The 20,000-nt window shown below is 41.5% G+C and overlaps 1 protein-coding gene across 1 annotated transcript in view; it reads left to right on the top strand.

Moving 5' to 3' along the window:
- Window positions 1-20,000, top strand: part of polrmt (polymerase (RNA) mitochondrial (DNA directed)) — a 100,284-nt gene that overhangs the window by 79,419 nt on the left and 865 nt on the right. Inside the window, exons 19-21 of the mRNA XM_061977883.1 lie at window positions 6,640-6,731; window positions 10,298-10,371; window positions 19,833-20,000. The exon at window positions 19,833-20,000 is cut by the window's right edge and continues 865 nt beyond it. Coding sequence (XP_061833867.1) covers window positions 6,640-6,731; window positions 10,298-10,371; window positions 19,833-19,882 — 216 coding nt within the window. The 3' untranslated portion in view covers window positions 19,883-20,000. The remainder of the gene's footprint in view (window positions 1-6,639; window positions 6,732-10,297; window positions 10,372-19,832) is intronic.

The raw sequence follows: 20,000 nt of genomic DNA, 5'->3' as shown, positions 1-20,000 counted from the left end.
ATATACATATATACATATGTGTGTTTATATATATATATATATATATATATATATATATATATATATATATATATATATATATATATATATATATATATATATATACATACATATGTGTATGTATATACATTTGTGGTCAAATGTTGACATACACTTGTAAAGAACATAATGCCATGGCTGTCTTGAGTTTCCAATCATTTCTGCAACTCTTATTTTTTTTGTGATAGAGTGATTGGAGCATATACTTTTTGGTCACAAAAAACATTCATGAAGTTTGGTTCTTTTCTGAATTTATTATGGGTCTACTGAAAATTTGACCAAATCTGCTGGGTCAAAAGTATACATACAGCAATGTAATAATTTGGTTCTATGTCCCTTGGCAAGTTTCACTGCAAGAAGGCGCTTTTGGTAGCCATCCACAAGCTTCTGGCAAGCTTCTGGTTAAATTTTTGACCACTCCTCTTGACAAAATTGGTGCGGTTCAGCTAAATGTGTTGGTTTTCTGACATGGACTTGTTTCTTCAGCATTGTCCACACTTTTAAGTCAGGACTTTGCGAAGGCCATTCTAAAACCTTAATTCCAGCCTGATTTAGCCATTCCTTTACCACTTTTGACGTGTGGTTGGTGTCATTGTCCTGTTGGAACACCCAACTGCGCCCAAGACCCAACCTCCGGGCTGATGATTTTAGGTTGTCCTGAAGAATTTGGAGGTAATCCTCCTTTTTCATTGTCCCATTTACTCTCTGTAAAGCACCAGTTCCATTGGCAGAAATACAGGCCCAGAGCATAATACTTCCACCACCATGCTTGACGGTAGGCTTGGTGTTCCTAGGATTAAAGACCTCACCTTTTATCCTCCAAACATATTGCTGGGTATTGTGGCCAAACAGCTACATTTTTGTTTCATCTGACCACAGAACTTTCCTCCAGAAGGTCTAATCTTTGTCCATGTAATGTCAATGCGTGCGTGGGTGTACCGCGTGGCCAAACAGCTACATTTTTGTTTCATCTGACCACAGAACTTTCCTCCAGAAGGTCTAATCTTTGTCCATGTAATGTCAATGCGTGGGTGTACTTCAAGATACACCCAAACAGGATTTAAGATTAAATATTTTGCAAGCTTTTAACAAATAAATTACATGCATCCAAGTAAAACATTTGAAAAATGTTCAGTTATGACATTCTGACAATAGAAATGCATATGTGTCCAAATATTTGGGTCGTTTTCACAGTTAATTTAAATTATGCACGCAAGTAATTTACTGCGATTATCCAAAATGCAGAAGCGTGATTAACCTGATTAAAGAGTAAACCATTTGATTCGAAGGTGTCTGATTCGACTATCAATCTTGCATTTTAATCGTCGGACATTAACCTCTCTACATGATGAGCCAATCCCCCAAAATTTTGACACAGCACGCACAAGGACTCGCCAGATGTGTAGCTCTCCTCTAGCAAAGGTAATGATTCTTCTGCAGGTTCACATACAAAACTTTTACTTCCTTTATTTAGTTTCATGTCTTCTCAGTGCTGTTGCCAGAGCAAAATAACTCACAAACTATCCAATCAATGCCATGTTTGTGTTTATCAAAGAAGTGTAGCCTTTTTTTGAGGTGGAAAAAGTCGCAAATTAGATCTCTGTTTTGTTAATGAAAGATTGTATTCCAGTTTTCAAAATTATTTTTTGAAGATTCACTGTATAGATGCGAGAGCTACACCCATGTGACGTTATTGCAGTGATGGGCAGTAACAAGCTACATGTAGCTAAGCCAAGTAGCTTACCGTATTTTTCGGAGTATAAGTCGCACCGGAGTATAAGTCGCACCTGCCGAAAATGCACAATAAATTAGGAAAAAAACATATATAAGTCGCACTGGAATATAAGTCACATTTTTTGGGGAAATTTATTTGATAAAACCAAACACCAACAATAGACATTTGAAAGGCAATTTAAATTAAATAAAGAATAGTTGTTACGATCCGCTGCCCGGATCATAGTTTGTTTATGTTTGTGTCACGTGTTTTCAGCACCTTGAGTTTAGTTTGTTTCTGTTGCCATGACTGCAGATTGTACGCACCTGCCTCTGGTTAGTGTTCGGGACGCGCACCTGTTGCCCGGGCACTAATCAGAGGGCTATTTAGTCTTTGCCCTGGCCTCACTCGGTCTGACTTCCTAGTTTGTTCCCATACAACTAATAACGACTACTTAGATTTCATGCTATGCTATTTTTTCCTGCTAGCTCCCACGCTAGTCCTTTTGTTTTGCCTTTTGTGCTACGTGCATGTTTTTTTGTTATTCACCATATGATTTATATTTAAAATAAATCATTTTCCTACCTGCAAGCTGTGTCCGAAGCCGTCTGCATCCTTGGGAGAACCACATCCGCATCACTATGCGACCCAGTCGTTTCAGTAGGAAGCCAGCAGAAGACAATTCTCCCGCACCGGCCATCGAGGAGTTCGACGAAGGTACACTGGGAGGTGTTGCGAGCGATGGAGGCGGAAACTCTTCGCTATCCCCCCTCGGAGCGCCAGGACCTGATATGGGGTCCCAACGGAAAGCTGGTCCCAATCCACTCCGTTTGGCCCGAGGACATCACCACACCCCCGCAGTACGGGACGCGTCAGCGAAGACGGAAGCCGGCCAAACAGTTCTCTGATTGGGCTGTAAGTCACATGGACAGTTGCAACAATGACGTCATTTCATTGGCGCCCCCCGAAGAGGTAACTCCGCCCACTTCCGATGACGTCATTGAGCAAGATTTTTTTTTTTCCATCTTCTAATTCTTTCTGTCAGCCAATACCAAATGACTTTCATTTTAAGATAAGACATTATCAGGACATTTCTATTAAGTGTAAGTCTAGTCAGTCACATTCTGATTTTCAGACTCCACCTCCAGTGACTTTGGTTCCGCCCCCAGTGACTATTGCTCCGCCCACTGCACATATTTTTTCCCCCTGTGCTCCCACCCAATCTCAAGTGAGGGGTGATAATAGTCAATTTGGACAATTTAAAGAGGAGTATACCCGCCTCCTTACCTCCCCCCACCCACCCATGAAGACGGTTCCAAACCGCAAGGAGCGCGTCTGGTATCCGCGTCTTGAGGGGGGGGCTAGTACTGGGAACGGTGCTAGTGGGGTGGCACAACTGCGCTTAGCTAAGCCGCAACCTCCTGCACGGCCACCGCCACCAGTTTTTCGGCGTGCTAAGCCGCAACCCCCTGCACGGCCACTGCCACCAGTCTTTCGGCGTGCTAAGCCGCAACCTCCTGCACGGCCACCGCCACCAGTCTTTCGGCGTGCTAAACCGCAACCTCCTGCACGGCCCCCGCCACCAATCTTTCGGCGTGCTAAGCCGCAACCTCCTGCACGGCCACCGCCACCAGTCCTTTGGCCTGCTAAGCCACAACCGCCAGCTAGGCCACCTCCAGCTGCACCTCGGCTAGCACCTGTTCCTGCACCTCGGCTGACACACCAAGCTTCGTCTCCTGTACCTCCACCACGCCAAGCTCCACCATGCCAAGTTCCTCGGCTGGTTCCCACACCAGCGCCGGCTCCACGGCTGGTTCCCACACCAGCGCCGGCTCCACGGCTGGTTCCCACACCAGCGCCGGCTCCAAGGCTGGTTCTCACACCAGCGCCGGCTCCAAGGCTGGTTCTCACACCAGCGCCGGCTCCAAGGCTGGTTCTCACACCAGCGCCGGCTCCAAGGCTGGTTCTCACACCTGCGCCGGCTCCAAGGCTGGTTCCCACACCAGCGCCGGTTTCAAGGCTGGTTCCCACACCAGCGCCGGCTCAAAGGCTGGTTCCCACACCAGCGCCGGCTCCACGGCTGGTTCCCACACCAGCGCCGGCTCCACGGCTGGTTCCCACACCAGCGCCGGCTCCACGGCTGGTTCCCACACCAGCGCCGGCTCCACGGCTGGTTCGCACACCAGCGCCGGCTCCACGGCTGGTTCCCACACCAGCGCCGGCTCCACGGCTGGTTCCCACACCAGCGCCACCTCCAAGACCAACCCCTGTCCCGGCTCCGAGGCTAGCACGAGTCGCGGCTCCAAGACTTGCACCAGCTGCCGCGACAACGTCTCCTCCTGCCTCCACGGCGACGACATCTCCTCCTGCCTCCACGGCGACGACGTCTCCTCCTGCCTCCACCGCGACGACGACTCCTCCTGCCTCCACGGCGACGACGACTCCTCCTGCCTCCACGGCGACGACGACTCCTCCTGCTTCCACGGCGACGTCTGCTCTCTCCTCGTCTCCGGTGGGCTTTTCCAGGACGCCGCCACCTTCCTCGCCCTCATCGTCGTCTCAGCGACCTCGAGTGGTCTTGCTGCGCAAGCGGCGCTCTCTGAGGTTTCTGTATGGACGCCTGTGGCGCAAACAGCAGCGACACCCGAGACATAGACTTAGAACTCTGCGGCTGCTGAACTTCTGGCGTCACTCACGCCCACCTTCTCGGCAGCCACGAATGTGGCCTTTCCGTGGTTGCCTGCCTCGCCTGCGGCAGCGGCGTTCCACTCGCCGCCGCCACCTGACTCTTCCCCGGTGGATTCGGGGACTAGTGGCCTGGCGACCCACCACCAAATCCTCCCTCCACCCTCCCTGGACTCTTGAACTGTTTCTTGTTTTTTGGGTTCTAGTTTTATTTCGTGTCAAGGGACATCTGGAATCTGTCCTTTAAGGGGGGGGTACTGTTACGATCCGCTGCCCGGATCATAGTTTGTTTATGTTTGTGTCACGTGTTTTCAGCACCTTGAGTTTAGTTTGTTTCTGTTGCCATGACTGCAGATTGTACGCACCTGCCTCTGGTTAGTGTTCGGGACGCGCACCTGTTGCCCGGGCACTAATCAGAGGGCTATTTAGTCTTTGCCCTGGCCTCACTCGGTCTGGCTTCCTAGTTTGTTCCCATACAACTAATAACGACTACTTAGATTTCATGCTATGCTATTTTTTCCTGCTAGCTCCCACGCTAGTCCTTTTGTTTTGCCTTTTGTGCTACGTGCATGTTTTTTTGTTATTCACCATATGATTTATATTTAAAATAAATCATTTTCCTACCTGCAAGCTGTGTCCAAAGCCGTCTGCATCCTTGGGAGAACCACATCCGCATCACTATGCGACCCAGTCGTTTCAATAGTGAACAACAGGCTGATTAAGTGTACGTTATATGACGCATAAATAACCAAATGAAAACGTGCCTGGTATGTTAACGTAACATATTATGGTAAGAGTCATTCAAATAACTATAACATATAGAACATGCTATACGTTTACCAAACAATCTGTCATTCCTAATCGCTAAATCCGATGAAATCTTATACGTCTAGTTTCTTACGTGAATGAGCTAAATAATATTATTTGATATTTTACGGTAATGTGTTAATAATTTCACACATATGTCGCTCCTGAGTATAAGTCGCACCCCCGGCCAAACTATGAAAAAAACTGCGACTTATAGACCGAAAAATACGGTAACTACATTTTCCAGTAGCTTTTTTAACGAGTAGCTAATCGTCACATGACGACGAGGGAGTCGGAGACAGAGGGACGCTTCAAGCTGACGACTCAAACAAAAAACCATACTTGAAAAAGAAAATTGATTCACTCCCGCAGATTAGATTTCTCCTTTAATGATGATGATGACACGCAGGAAACCCACAATAATGCGTGTCCTTGGCCATATTTAGACAAATATATGCTTTTAGAGAAAACAATGCAAACCTTGGTTTTTAGTTGTTTACTCTGTAAACCAAAATCATAACTGCTCCTTTCATATAAGACGTCCAACACAAAGTTAGGAACACACATTAAGGTGAGTTGAGTTCATGAAAAGTTTTACTGCACATAACCATTAGCAACTGTTCCCAAACAACACACAAGCCATTGTTTTTATTTTTGTCAAGATACAGATAGAGGCTGTTTGTTTTGTTTTTTTACTGTAGGTAGAGACAATGAATAACATTATAGGGGTCGGCCAAAGAAAAGGCAAACTAAATGAATACATACAGTGGGGTTCAGGGACCCTAGCGGTAGTTGTAGGGTGTCCCCAGCTAAATGACAGATAGTTAATAGTAATGGATCCTTACTTAATATTAATTATACATGTGGTCCCGTAGATATTAATGCCGTTAAATGTAGCTTTGATGTAGCAAGCTACTTTTGCCCTGTAGCTTGTAGTGTAGCTTGTTACAATTATCCGAGGATAGCTTCCCCTGTAGCTTAGCTACATTTAATCGAGAGTAACTTGTAGCTTAGCTTACTACATTTTCCAAGTAGCTTGCCCACGTAGTGACAAGTCAGTATTAAGAGTAAAACGTATTTTTTTAAATTTTATTTTATCAACTATGCAGTTATAGGGCTGCCAACATTTGATGTTTGCAGTCCAGTAGATCTTCTTCCAAGTATATTTGTCTAAGTTTGATACTTGGACACAACTTCAATAATGTTTGGGGTAAGGTTCTGTGCGGTTGAGACTCTAAGATGGATTGCAGTAGGTGTTCATCTGTGTGAAAACTATATATAAGTATGTGTGTTGAGTGATATTGCTGCTATTTGGTCTTCATCAATGAATAGCAGTTAAATTACTGATTACTTTTGAATGAAAAATCTTTAACCATCTGTCTCCACCCTGGTAGGTCTGCCGAGAGCAGTTTGTTGCACTGCACAGTCAGCCCATCCTCCAGGAGTTGTCCGACTACCTGCTCCACATTTACTGCACTGACCTTTCGTAAGTCATTCCTCAAACTCAGAATACAAAAATATTGCTACTATTATTATTCAAGGAAATCTATTGTCATACCAGCTCACATGAGATGGCACGAAATGTAGTACCCGAGGTCCCAGTTTTAGCCTGAGTCGCATAAGAACATAGATATGTACATAATAATTTAAATAGAATAGTAGATAAATTAAGTAGGTTGTAAATAACATAGGTTAATAGGAATAATTACTGTAAGTAAGTATATTGTATTTATGAGCTCTTTTTACAGATAGAAATCACGAAGCGCTGTACAAAACATAGGTGAATTTAAACAACAATTAAATTAAAACAACAGGGACAACATCATAAAAATTATAAAAAATAGATTAAATAATATAGTTAAAAGGCTCATTAACTAAAATCTTTACTAAAAAGCCAAGTCTTCCAATGTTTTTAAAAGTCAACAAAGTCAAGCTCACGGAGGGACTGGTGCACATTATTCCAGAGTCTGTGCGCTACAGCCTGGAATACCACCTCTTTAACTTAACTTTAATCTCCACGGTTTTAAAATGAGTTTTTGTAATCTTTAAGAAGGCACAACATATCAGTGATATACTGAGGGGCCCCACCATGTAATGCACAGAAAGTTAGGATTAAAATCTCAAATTCAACGCGGAATTTATCTGGAAGCCATTGAAGACTTGACAGAATGGTCGCAATATGGGCTGTTCTTGGTGCACCAGTCAAAAGTACGGCAGCCACATTCTTTATAGTCTGTTGTCTCTGAAAACATAACTGCAATACTCCATTCAAACCCCGGCCGAGTCATACCAAAGACTATAAAAATGGGACCCGTTACCTCCCTGCTTGGCACTCTGCATCAAGGGTTGGAATTGGGGGTTAAATCACCAAAAATGATTCCCGGTCGCGGCACCGCTGCTGCTCACTGCTCCCCTCACCTCCCAGGGGGTGAACAAGGGGATGGGTCAAATGCAGAGGACAAATTTCCCCATACCTAGTGAGTGTGTGACAATCATTGGTACTTTAATTTTAACTTAACTTAACAAGACTAGATGAACGCGTGAATGATCATTACTCAGTTAAGAGATATTTCTAAGGTGTTAAAAACAGTTTTTGATCAGTTAATGACAGTGACCCTCCAGACATTGACTGATCAAACACAACCCCAATGTTTCTGAGGATGTTTTTTAACAGATGCACCCAGATCACCAAGGGAGTTCTTGATCATGAGATATTTTTATCGGGAACAATGATCAGAGTTTCCGTTTTGTTCAAATGTATCTGCAGGAAATTCGAATGCAACCAGTTTTTGATACAGGAACTCAGATAAAAAGTGAAACTCTGACCCGTTGAAGGAGCAATACTGTTGAATATCATCTGCATAGAAATTATACAAAACATTTTCAAAACTACGGATCAACCGACCAAGAGGCATCAGTTAAAACTAAAATATAACAGGCTGATTAAATTAGATTAGAATATAATAAATCCAACAGATTGTGAGCATGTAGTCCAAATAGGATGTAAAAACAATGATAAAAACGATGACGGCCAACCAAACCAAATAAAATGCCCAGTTTGGCACAGTTTCTTGAACAAGGATGAGGAAGTGGGGTAGAGTGGGAGGTGGTAGATTGTTATCCATTATTACATCATTATAATTAGAATTATTAATAGTAGTCGTAGTAGTATCGTTATTATTGTCTAGTAATAGTAGTAGTGGTATTGCAGTATATTTTATGTTTATTTATTTATTTATATGTATTTTTATTTAACCAGCAATTTTGGTTTACCCTATAATACTATTCCATTTTCCATTTTTGGAATAATAATGATAATAATCCTGATTAATTAATGTGCATGATTTTATTATCATTTTTATTCACACAGTGACAAAAATGACGACTCAATGAATGGGATTAATTCGCAATGAACCAAAATGGCTCCTCAACTGTCCAGTGATTAATGATTTGATCAATTGACTATCATAATTTATATAATAGTGTGTTGTTTTTACGTTAATATTATTTTATAATGCTTTCTCTTTTATTGCACTATTATTGTAAAATAAGAATGTTGAATACTATAGATATAGGCCAGTGGTTCTTAACCTTATTGGAGGTACCGAACCCCACTAATTTCATATGCGCATTCACCGAACCCTACTTTAGTGAAAAATAAATAAAAAAAACATTTCAAATTCAAGACAAACTTATATGTTTTTTTTACTGGTGCACAAAATGAACCGTGCATGAACATCACCTTGTTCAAAGAACAAAATCAACACATGAACTCACAACAAATTACACACCTGCAAATCAGATGGAAAATTAGAGGGAACATTGTTTGGGGGTATCCCTAATACGTCAAAGTTTTTTATTTACACGATGAGTTGGGTGTGTCTTGACCTCCGCGGCGCAGGCTCCGCCGAACTCCTGAGGCCGGCTCACCGAACCCCTAGGGTTCGTTCAAACCCAGGTTAAGAACCACTGATATAGGCCTTGTTCACACTGCAGGTCAATTCCAATTTTTTTGGCCATATGTGACTTGTATCAGATTTTTTTCATGTAAGTGTGAAGAGTGCAATTCCAATTTTTTTATATCGGACCCAGGGCTCATTCGTATGTGGAGATAAATCGGACGTATATGCAATGCGTCCTCAATGTGAACGCTCCCTCGCTCAGGTCGCATTCATCCGACCTGAACGTCATCACAAAGCGATAAGCCTCATAATTATTCGCCAAAATAGACGGTTAAAAAATAAATAGTTGACTACAGAGCAGAAAACAGATGAAAATACTGTTTGAGGAACTCACGTAAAAGTTGTACCACTCCTGCTAGTCCACAGACACTCTCTTAAAACAGACATCAAAGCAAAATATCTCGTAACACTGCCAGAGCCAAAATACTTGTCTGCTTCCTTCTTAATCTTTTACACGCAATACTTTGGTTCAGAAAATGTGGAGTTTGATTGCACAAAATCCTTGAAATTGCCACAAATGCGCCAATACTGAGACCGACTAGACTGGAAGCCATGTTTACTTCAGTAAACAATGACAGTTTGTGCGACGTCATGACGTCATATCCACATGCGGGTCAGATGGCATTCCCATTAGAAAGCGCATGTTGTTGTTTTTTTGTAATGTGAACGGCCACTAAACAGAATTTAACAGTGTGAACATAGCCTAACTTTGCCTAGAGGTATTCATTTACAATTTACCAATATGTATAAGTTATAAATGTATAAGATATAAAGCATTCTGTATATTAGCTGGACCTATATTGTTTCCCTCAGTTTTTTCTCTGTTTTTCTACCCTAAGGCAGCTTTCTACTCATGTTGTTTTTCTCTGAGATAATTGGACAAACGGCCTTTACACTATAGCCTGCACCCTTACTTGTACTGTAAAGAGACAAAAACTTCACTGAGGGTATTCTTTTTTCTGCTTATTGGATGTTTTTTGGGGTTTTTTGCCGGTCAATTCTACGTGTACTTTGCAAGCTAGCAGATCTACACTTTAATAAGTTTTAACTTGTTTTTTGAACTTTTGATTTTCTCTCCATCTGTTTGCAGGCCTGACACCAACAATAAAAAGTACCTGGAGTACCAGAGGCTCATGCTGCTGCTAGCCAAAGTGCCTCAGACAGGTTAGTTAACAATTTGTGTTGTGTTTGTCGTAATTGGTTGGGAAAGCATTCACATATCCTTTTTAACCTTGCAAGCAAACATAGAACACAGGGGTCCAAACTCACAATTTACTTAACTGACGGGTTCCTCAAGACACCCCTTTAGGCCTCTCCTTTTTGCCAGTTCCATATTTTTTTTTGTGATGTGATTTATGTAACTAAAATGTTGCTGTAGTTCAGATGTAGTCAGTAGTCTTTTGTTCAACTACTTTAGTTATATTATTGGTGGTCCTCAAGGTTCCAATTCAGGTCCTCTCTTTTTCATCATTCCAACTGATTCAATTCAAAACACTTGTGAGAGACTCACATTTTTTCAGAAGATTCTTAAAAAGTGAAGTGGGAATTTAATTATATTTTCTCTAGAGACTCAAACTGCTTTATATAGGGACACTTGAGTGCTGTCATAGATGACATTACCTTTTCTGCAAATTGGTCCTATCATGGCTGTACAGTGCGAGCAATTTACTTGCATTTGCGACTAAAAAGAGGTTGTGCAAGTATTAAAAAAAGGAGCACACCTGCGAATACAGATTGTAACCCTTTTAATTTGCATTTTGCTCCTAAAATAAATCCATTCTAACTTGATCAACCAAGAGTAAAATTTTCATGCATCTGTACAGCATGTTCGAAATAAACTTAAGCCATAATCATAACCAAATGGACAGGTGATTGACGCAGAATTTCAAAGATCACGCTGTGTACGCTGCAGAGCTGTATATGTCCCTCCTCTTCCTCCTCCATGCCCATAGTGGGGCTTTTTCATATACTGAACAAAAATATAAACGCAACACATTCGTTTTTGCTCCCATTTTTTGTGATATAAAAACTATTACGTGCAGTGACGTGCGGTGAGGTTGATGGCTGGTGAGGCACTGACTTCATCACAGTCAGATTTACAAACATATGAACCCTAAAGAGTATCTTATTCACCATTTGATTGGCAGCAGTTAACGGGTTGTGTTTAAAAGCTCATACCAGCATTCTTCCCTGCTTGGCACTCAGCATCAAGGGTTGGAATTGGGGGTTAAATCACCAAAAATTATTCCCAGGCGCGGCGCCGCTGCTGCCCACTACTCCCCTCACCTCCCATGGGGTGATCAAGGGATGGGTCAAATGCAGAGGACAAATTTCACCACACCTAGTGTGAGTGTGACAATCATTGGTACTTAAACTTAACTTTAACTTTACACATACAAACTGTAGCACACAAAAAAGCACATTTAATTAAAAAACGTTATTATGGTCTTACCTTTACTTATAAGTGCGGGAACAGTGGTGTTCGTGTTGTGAATGTATGAAATATGAAATCCGTGCTGCAGTCTGTAGGTGTACCTAATGTTGTGTCCCTGCAGTCGTTCACGGCTCCTCCGGCGCGAGCATTGTTGTTTTTGCACTTTTTGGCTTCTTGTTAAGTGACTTTTTTTGGGTGGATTCGGTCTTGCACGTGGAGGGTTTGGGTGTGGGCTTTGGTTGGTGTGACGCTCCCGTCGGGGGGTGCATTCTGCGGCGGGGGTGCATTAACCGGCACTAGGAGGCGGGATTACTGCGAGCCTCACACAGTGCGTCTTCGCAGCAGTTTTATGATTGCTCAGCACAAGAAATACGCTACACACATACAGTTGTTGACAAAATACACTGTACATTATATACCTCAGCTAACTAAACTATGGAAATGTATAATATAGTTCATATAGCAATACGGTCTCACTGCACAGCAGGCCAGCAGTTAGCCGAGTGGTGAGGCATGACGTGCCTCAACTGGCTGCTGATCACCGCACCGTCTCTTCTCAGTATTTGAACGGCAAATGTGAAAATTCAGCGGTTTTGAATAAAAATAATCCAAAACTGGTGAAGTTAAATGGAAAATAACTTTATAGTATAATCACTGAATACATATAACAATTTAATTAATTTGTTTTCTTTTTGCATTTTTTTTCTTTCGATGATGGCAGGTTAGGCCCTGCCTCACCTACCTCTAGTGACTGCACGTCACTGCCATATACATAAAATATCTATTCCTCTCAAATATTATTCACAAATCTGTCTAAATCTGTGTTAGTGAGTTAGTCAACATAAAATCCGGTGTGGCATATCAAGATGCTGATTAAACAGCATGATTATTGCACAGTTGTGCCTTAGGCTGCCCACGATAAAAGGCTACCGTACTCTGAAATGTGCAGTTTTGCTTTACAGGGGGTCTGCTCACTTAAGGGACACAATCCACTTTGCACACGTTTAGTAGGTCAGCTTTGCGTGTGGTACCACATTTGCAAGTGTTTTAATACACACAAAGCTTTTGTATATCAGGCCCATTGTTGGAAGAACTAGTCAACATTTTTTCACCACCATAAATCTTGACACAAACTCCACTATGAGAAGTGTGTTAAGCGACGCGCTAAAATGCTCACAGCAACACAAGGCTCACTGCCAGCTTATTTTTTCTGTTGTGTCCCACATGAAAATAAAAGTGGTGTGCTATTACTAACGTGGTGTCCCATCACATTGCTAAGGAAGTGTTCCCAGTTGCAAACAAAATAAAAACCTGATATAAAAAGCTGATGGAAATAATTGACATGTGGTATGAGCTTCGCAGTCACAACTACTTTGCACAAGAAGCATTGACACAAACTGTAAGTGTTCAGCTGCAGTGGCAATATTATCACACGGCATCATTAAGCAGATGGCAGGTTGGTGTTACCGGCTAAAATGCTTTTGCCTTTGTTTTACAATAATGTTAACCTATAAAAACACCTTTGTTAAGGTCAAACATTTTCAAGTTGCTGCTGACATGTCCACTTAAACCAGGCACTTTATTTCGCACTTTGTTCTTTTGTGTTTTTGTTAGCTGAATAATTGAGCATACGTAAATGTTATTTTTAAAGAAGATTATATTTTAGTTTTGTAATAATATTTTCAAGTCTTTTTAATTATTATTATCTCAAAACACCTTATACATTTAAAATCAAGGCATGGGGGAGATAATTAGTAAGGTCAATTTATATATCCTAATCTGGTAGAGATTTACCTGAAGAGCTTTGCGCAAATCCACCATTTTAGTCGGACACTGTAGTCAGTAAGTTCCTTTTTTTTCCTCTTGTTTTAGGGCTGACTGGCTCGTACATGCACGTGCATCCTCCGCTGTTGCTATTACTAATACTAAGTAGCATATAGTTCTAACTTATATCTGTACGTAGACTCCATATTAAAGTGATAAAAACTACAACATGGCACAATCAAAGTGGAGGCACGTGAATAAAACCGCCTACATAACGGCGCATCCTAAAAAGACGGTCAGAAAGTGGCTTGGAGATGGTCTGTAAAACAATCTATGCAAAATTTTGACCAAAGAACCATTAAATGTTATGTAGAAAAAAATCATAATATGACCCTTTGTAATATTTTTTTATGTGCATCACATGAAATGTTAACATTTCCAAAAAGTTACTCATGTTAAGTAGTTGTTTTAATAAAACAACTCGACACACATATTTGGGTTTAACTTTGTCCAACCTCACTTTACGGTAAAAATATCGCCCAGCCCTACACTAGTGTTACTGACCGTACTAGCACAGTTTAGAGATATTCTCTGTTTAATTGAGGGTTGCAATATAGGCCTTATGATGACATTATGTTTATATGTATGAGTGCACTTGTGTATGTTGTTTAAGTGTTATGAAATTGTGATATTTAAGACATTTCATTGCTCCTAATTTTTTACTGTGCTATCAAAAAATGTTCTGTGCTATTAAGTTTTTTCATTTAGTAACACTGGTGCTCCTGGTGAAAAATCTAAGCGTAGAGCCCTGCCCTAATAGTATAGAATAGAAAGTACTAAGAACAGCAGAGTGCCTGCAACTCTGACAAAATAAATAGACAAAAATAAATGTCTACGGTAGAGGAAGCTGGTTCTCCAGACTTTCAAAATAAGAAAAACAGTGAAGGGAGAAGTCCAGCCCATTGGTCCTTAGAATTCTTAAAATTTGGCCCCTAAAACATTTAGTTGAATATCTCTGGGCTAAACCTAACCGCACCTAACTTTAACCCTAACCCAAAAGACAATCACTCATAAATTCTTCACAAGCCAACTATTACAAAATAAAAAATGTTAACGAGATGAAAATAAAGCATTCGTTCAATTTATAGACTGCTTTTCAAGACACTTAAAGATACATAATAGAAGAGCAGAAGCAAACAAAACACCCAAAAAAGCAAATAATGTGGAGAGATGACTCGGGCAAAGAGATGTATTATGAATTTTTTACCTAAAACATAACAGACCTTTACCAAGGTCGACGTCATTAAAAAATGTTTAAGATGTGATCATAATATTTTATTAGAGCGTATCAAAACACGTATTGGTATGTCAGACTTAGCCTTGTCGTGGTTTAACTTATCTTACTGACAGGATGCAGTGCGTCTCCCATAATAATGTGACCTCGGACTATGTTAAGATAATGTGCGGAGTTCCTCAGGGTTCGGTTCTTGGCCCTGCACTCTTTAGTATTTACATGCTGCTGCTAGGTGACATCATACGCTGATGACACCCAACTCTACATGCCCCTAAAGCTGACCAACACGCCGGATTGTAGTCAGCTGGAGGCGTGTCTTAATGAAATTAAACAATGGATGTCCGCTAACTTCTTGCAACTCAACGCCAAGAAAACAGAAATGCTGATTATCGGTCCTGCGAGACACCGACATCTATTTAATAATACCACCTTAACATTTGACGACCAAACAATTACACAAGGCGACTCGGTAAAGAATCTGGGTATTATCTCCGACCCAACTCTCTCGTTTGAGTCACACATTAAGAGTGTTACTAAAACGGCCTTCTTTCATCTCCGTAATATCGCTAAAATTCACTCTATTTTATCCACTAGCGACGCTGAGATCATTATTCATGCGTTCGTTATGTCTCGTCTCGATTACTGTAACGTATTATTTTCGGGTCTCCCTATGTCTAGCATTAAAAGATTACAATTGGTACAAAATGCGGCTGCTAGACTTTTGACAAGAACAAGAAAGTTTGATCATATTACGCCTATACTGGCTCACCTGCACTGGCTTCCTGTGCACTTAAGATGTGACTTTAAGGTTTTACTACTTACGTATAAAATACTACACGGTCTAGCTCCAGCCTATCTTGCCGATTGTATTGTACCATATGTCCCGGCAAGAAATCTGCGTTCAAAGCACTCCGGCTTATTAGTGATTCCCAGAGCCAAAAAAAAGTCTGCGGGCTATAGAGCGTTTTCTATTCGGGCTCCAGTGCTATGGAATGCCCTCCCGGTAACAATTAGAGATGCTACCTCAGTAGAAGCATTTAAGTCCCATCTTAAAACTCATTTGTATACTCTAGCCTTTAAATAGACCCCCTTTTTAGACCAGTTGATCTGCCGTTTCTTTTCTTTTCTCCTCTGCTCCCCTCTCCCTTGTGGAGGGGGGGGGCACAGGTCCGGTGGCCATGGATGAAGTGCTGGCTGTCCAGAGTCAGGACCCCGGGGTGGACCGCTCGCCTGTGCATCGGTTGGGAGCATCTCTGCGCTGCTGACTCGTCTCCGCTCGAGATGGTGTCCTCTGGCCCCACTATGGACTGGACTCTTACTATTATGTTGGATCCACTATGGACTGGACTCTCACAATATTATGTCAGACCCACTCGACATCCATTGCATTCGGTCTCCCCTAGGGGGGTGGGGTTACCCACATATGCGGTCCTCTCCAAGGTTTCTCATAGTCATTCACATGGACGTCCCACTAGGGTGAGTTTTTCCTTGCCCTTATGTGGGCTCTGTACCGAGGATGTCGTTGTGGCTTGTGCAGCCCTTTGAGACACTTGTGATTTAGGGCTATATAAATAAACATTGATTGATTGATTGATGTATTAAAGAACATAATCAAAAATTACATATGCTAATGAACTTGTCAGCATGCAAAGGCAACCTACTAACAGGCTTAAGCTGAAAATCCCCCCGTTTTGAGTGCTATGGCAGCCTGTCTCGACAGGACCTTAATAAATTGCAAGCTACCTAAATCCATTGTTCCTTTCATACTTGAAGGAGTAATACCTACACAGGATTGATCCAAACATTACATGGACCATATTTCCACATGAGCAACAAACTTCTCTGAAAAGTCAATGAATGGATTGTCCAACACCAGCGTGCGCACGTCTACCGATTGACATGTTTTCCTTTGACTCCCTCTGAGTGATGGTTGCCATGGTGAAGGCACAGGCACGTCCCTGTCAAGTCAGGTAGATGGAGGTCTTCTAACGCAATATTCCAGCCGCCCTCTGCGCTAAACTAACTTAACGCCAGCTCAGCACCGACAGCTGGCTGCTCTAAAGTGATTGCTGTTAATTGTGTCCCTCCGCTACATAATCGGCTTACGTGGCCCAAGTCAGGTGTGTTTAATAACACGCACAACTCAATGGATCGTAAGCCAAATCCTTTTTAATCTTCACTGTGACGGCTACTGATGTTATTGTTCTTCTTTTTACTGCGGTTAATCCAAGAAAGAGGGAGGTCATCGGAATTTTCATTGGGAGTGTTGAGGCTGCAAATAGAGACTTTGATGTCATAAGTGTGCCTGAAGTCTAAGCACACCAGAATCAGTTCAACTCCATTTTGTATGAAACTGTGTTTAAAAAAATCTTAAACAGAATCAATGGTGGTTGAAAATCTAGATTATATACAAATATACAGCAGAACGTTAGCTTAATTTCCCTCAAAGGGGAACTACCCTTTTTTTTTATGTTGCCTATTGTTCACAATCCTTATGAGAGACATGAAGACAAATGTTGTTTTTTTTGTTTGTTTTTTGCACTCTAACTTCAATCAATCAATCAATGTTTATTCATATAGCCCTAAATCACAAGTGTCTCAAAGGGCTGCACAAGCCACAACGACATCTTCGGTTCAGATCCCACATAAGGGCAAGGAAAAACTCACAACCCACTGGGATGTCAATGTGAATGACTATGAGAAACCTTGGAGAGGACCGCAGATGTGGGTGACACCCCTATCCCCCGCCCCCCCTCTAGGGGAGACCGGATGCAATGGACATCGAGTGGGTCTAGCATAATATTGTGAGAGTCCAGTCCATAGTGGATCTAACATAATAGTGAGAGTCCAGTTTATAGTGGGGCCAGCAGGAAACCATCCCGAGCGGAGACGGGTCAGCAGCGCAGAGATGTCCCTAACCGATGCACAGGTGAGCGGTCCACCCCGGGGTCCAGACTCTGGACAGCCAGCACTTCATCCATGGCCATCGGACCTGTGCCCCCCTTTCCACAAGCTTGCATATATATATATATATATATATATATATATATATATATATATATATATATATATATATATATATATATATATAATCAAGGCATGTGTGTTCTTGTCTCTCATAATGATTGTGCATGAATGATAGGCAACATTCCAAAAAAAAAAGTGCAGTTCCCTTTAAGGGATGATAAGCAGGATCAATAAGTATATAAACAATAGATAACATGCTTACTGATTAATAGCAACAAATTTTTTTTTTTTTTTTTTTTTTGCATTTAAATTTGCTCTTTATTTTAAATGTATTTGTTTGCATATATTGGGTTTTTTCTCTCTGCTACTACTAAGTATGCAACGCATAATACTATCTCTTTCAAAAATAGTATTTGTGTAACTTCATCATTTACCACAGTCATTAAACCAATTTGCTTTTACAAATATGTAATCCTGATGACAATGTTGATTTAAAAAAAATATTGTGTAATAGGCCAATTGTCTAATGTGACGTTGTCATTTTCAGACAATTTAAACACATCGTTAAAGTTAGTCCCAACGATCGTCACACACACTGGGTGTGGTGAAATGTGTCCTCTGCATTTGACACATCCCCATGTTCACACCCTGGGAGGTGAAGGGAGCAGTGAGCAGCAGCGTGCGCAGCGCTCGGGAATCATTTGGTGATTTAACCCCCAATTCCAACCCTTGATGCTGAGTGCCAAGCAGGGAGGCAATGAGTCCCATTTTTATAGTCTTTGGTATGACTCGGCCAGGGTTTGAACTCACAACCTTTCAGTCTCAGGGCGGACACTCTAACCACAAGGCCACTGAGCTGGTTTATACATCAGCTGGTGAAAACATTGAAATGTTAAAAGTATTACCTTAAGATGTAGATAAGTGGGTGGCGCCAAACAACTTTATACCCAATTGAGTCAGAACTTTTTTTTTCCCTGTCTGTCTCTCTCTCACACACACACACACACGCAGCGCACGCGCGAGCGCCAGTGACTTTTCTATTCAGAATTTTTTTGTATCCCGGTTAATATGATTATATTAATGTTTTTTTTTTTGTTCAAATCGGTAAAATTATGGTCTCGTTTATATTGCAAGTCTTAGCACACCAAATTTCAGTTTCAGTTTAATTCAAACATGCTTACAATACAATGTAATGTGCCACATATTTCCAGTTGTTTTATTACAGCGCCTAGGAGTAGGAAGAAGCTGAGCTTATCTAATCCTACCCCTTTTCATTCCATAGCAATGTTTTCCCATTTCCTTGTTCTCTGTAACAGAACAGTGAATAAATAAATAATATACCATAGTAAGTAGACAGATATTAAATACATAAATAATCCTTATCTGAAAAGAAGAAAAAAAGGGTTCAAGATGTTCATCATGATTATTAAAAAGTTAAAGTACCAATGATAGTCACACACACTAGGTGTGGTGAGATTATCCTCTTCATTTGACCCCTCACCCCCTCGGAGGTGAGGGGAGCAGTGAGCAGCAGTGGTGGCCGCGCCCGGGAATCAGTTTTGGTGATTTAACCCCCAATTCCAACCCTTGATGCTGAGTGCCAAGCAGGGGGGTAATCTGTCCCATTTTTATAGACTTTACCGGAGTTTGAACTCACGACCTACCGATCTCAGGGCGGACACTCTAACCACAAGGCCACTGAGTTCTGTGTACTTTGTAGTTTGAACAGTCTCTTAAACTGAATCATATCATCATATTTGTTGGATTTCTTTGCTTAATCCCTTCCATAATTTAATTCCACGTACAAATATGCTAAAGGTTTTAAGTGTTTTACAAGCATACAAATGTTTTAAATTAGATTTTCCTCTAAGGTTATATTTCTCCTCTTGTTGAGAAGAATTGTTGTACATTATACATGCTTTGTACATCATTTTAGCTGTTTGCAAATGCACCAAATCGTTGAATTTAAATATTTTTGATTCAATAAATAAAGGGTTTGTATGTTCTCTATAGCCAACATAATGTTTTATTCTAATTGATCTTTTTTGTAACAGTTAGTGAATGAAGCGCGCATTTGTAGTTATTAAGTAGTAATTTAGCCGTTTTGGCTCATCTTCACACACGTAAACCAGCTGCGTCTCCATCCCTCTCTCTTTTTTTTTCCAGGGGACCTAGATCTGAACCAAGTCAATGAATCCACGTACTTCTTCAGCTGAGTGCCTCATGGTGGAGAAGATTGACTGAGCGTCATCTCCTCGGGTGCCATCTTCCTTACGGGTCAGCACATCGACGCAACACCCGCCACCCCCTGTTTAAAAAGACGTTTTTAGGCGT

The sequence above is a fragment of the Nerophis lumbriciformis genome, linkage group LG18, assembly GCF_033978685.3.
Source record: "Nerophis lumbriciformis linkage group LG18, RoL_Nlum_v2.1, whole genome shotgun sequence".
NCBI lineage: Eukaryota > Metazoa > Chordata > Actinopteri > Syngnathiformes > Syngnathidae > Nerophis > Nerophis lumbriciformis.
This window is presented reverse-complemented; position numbering and strand designations above follow the sequence as displayed.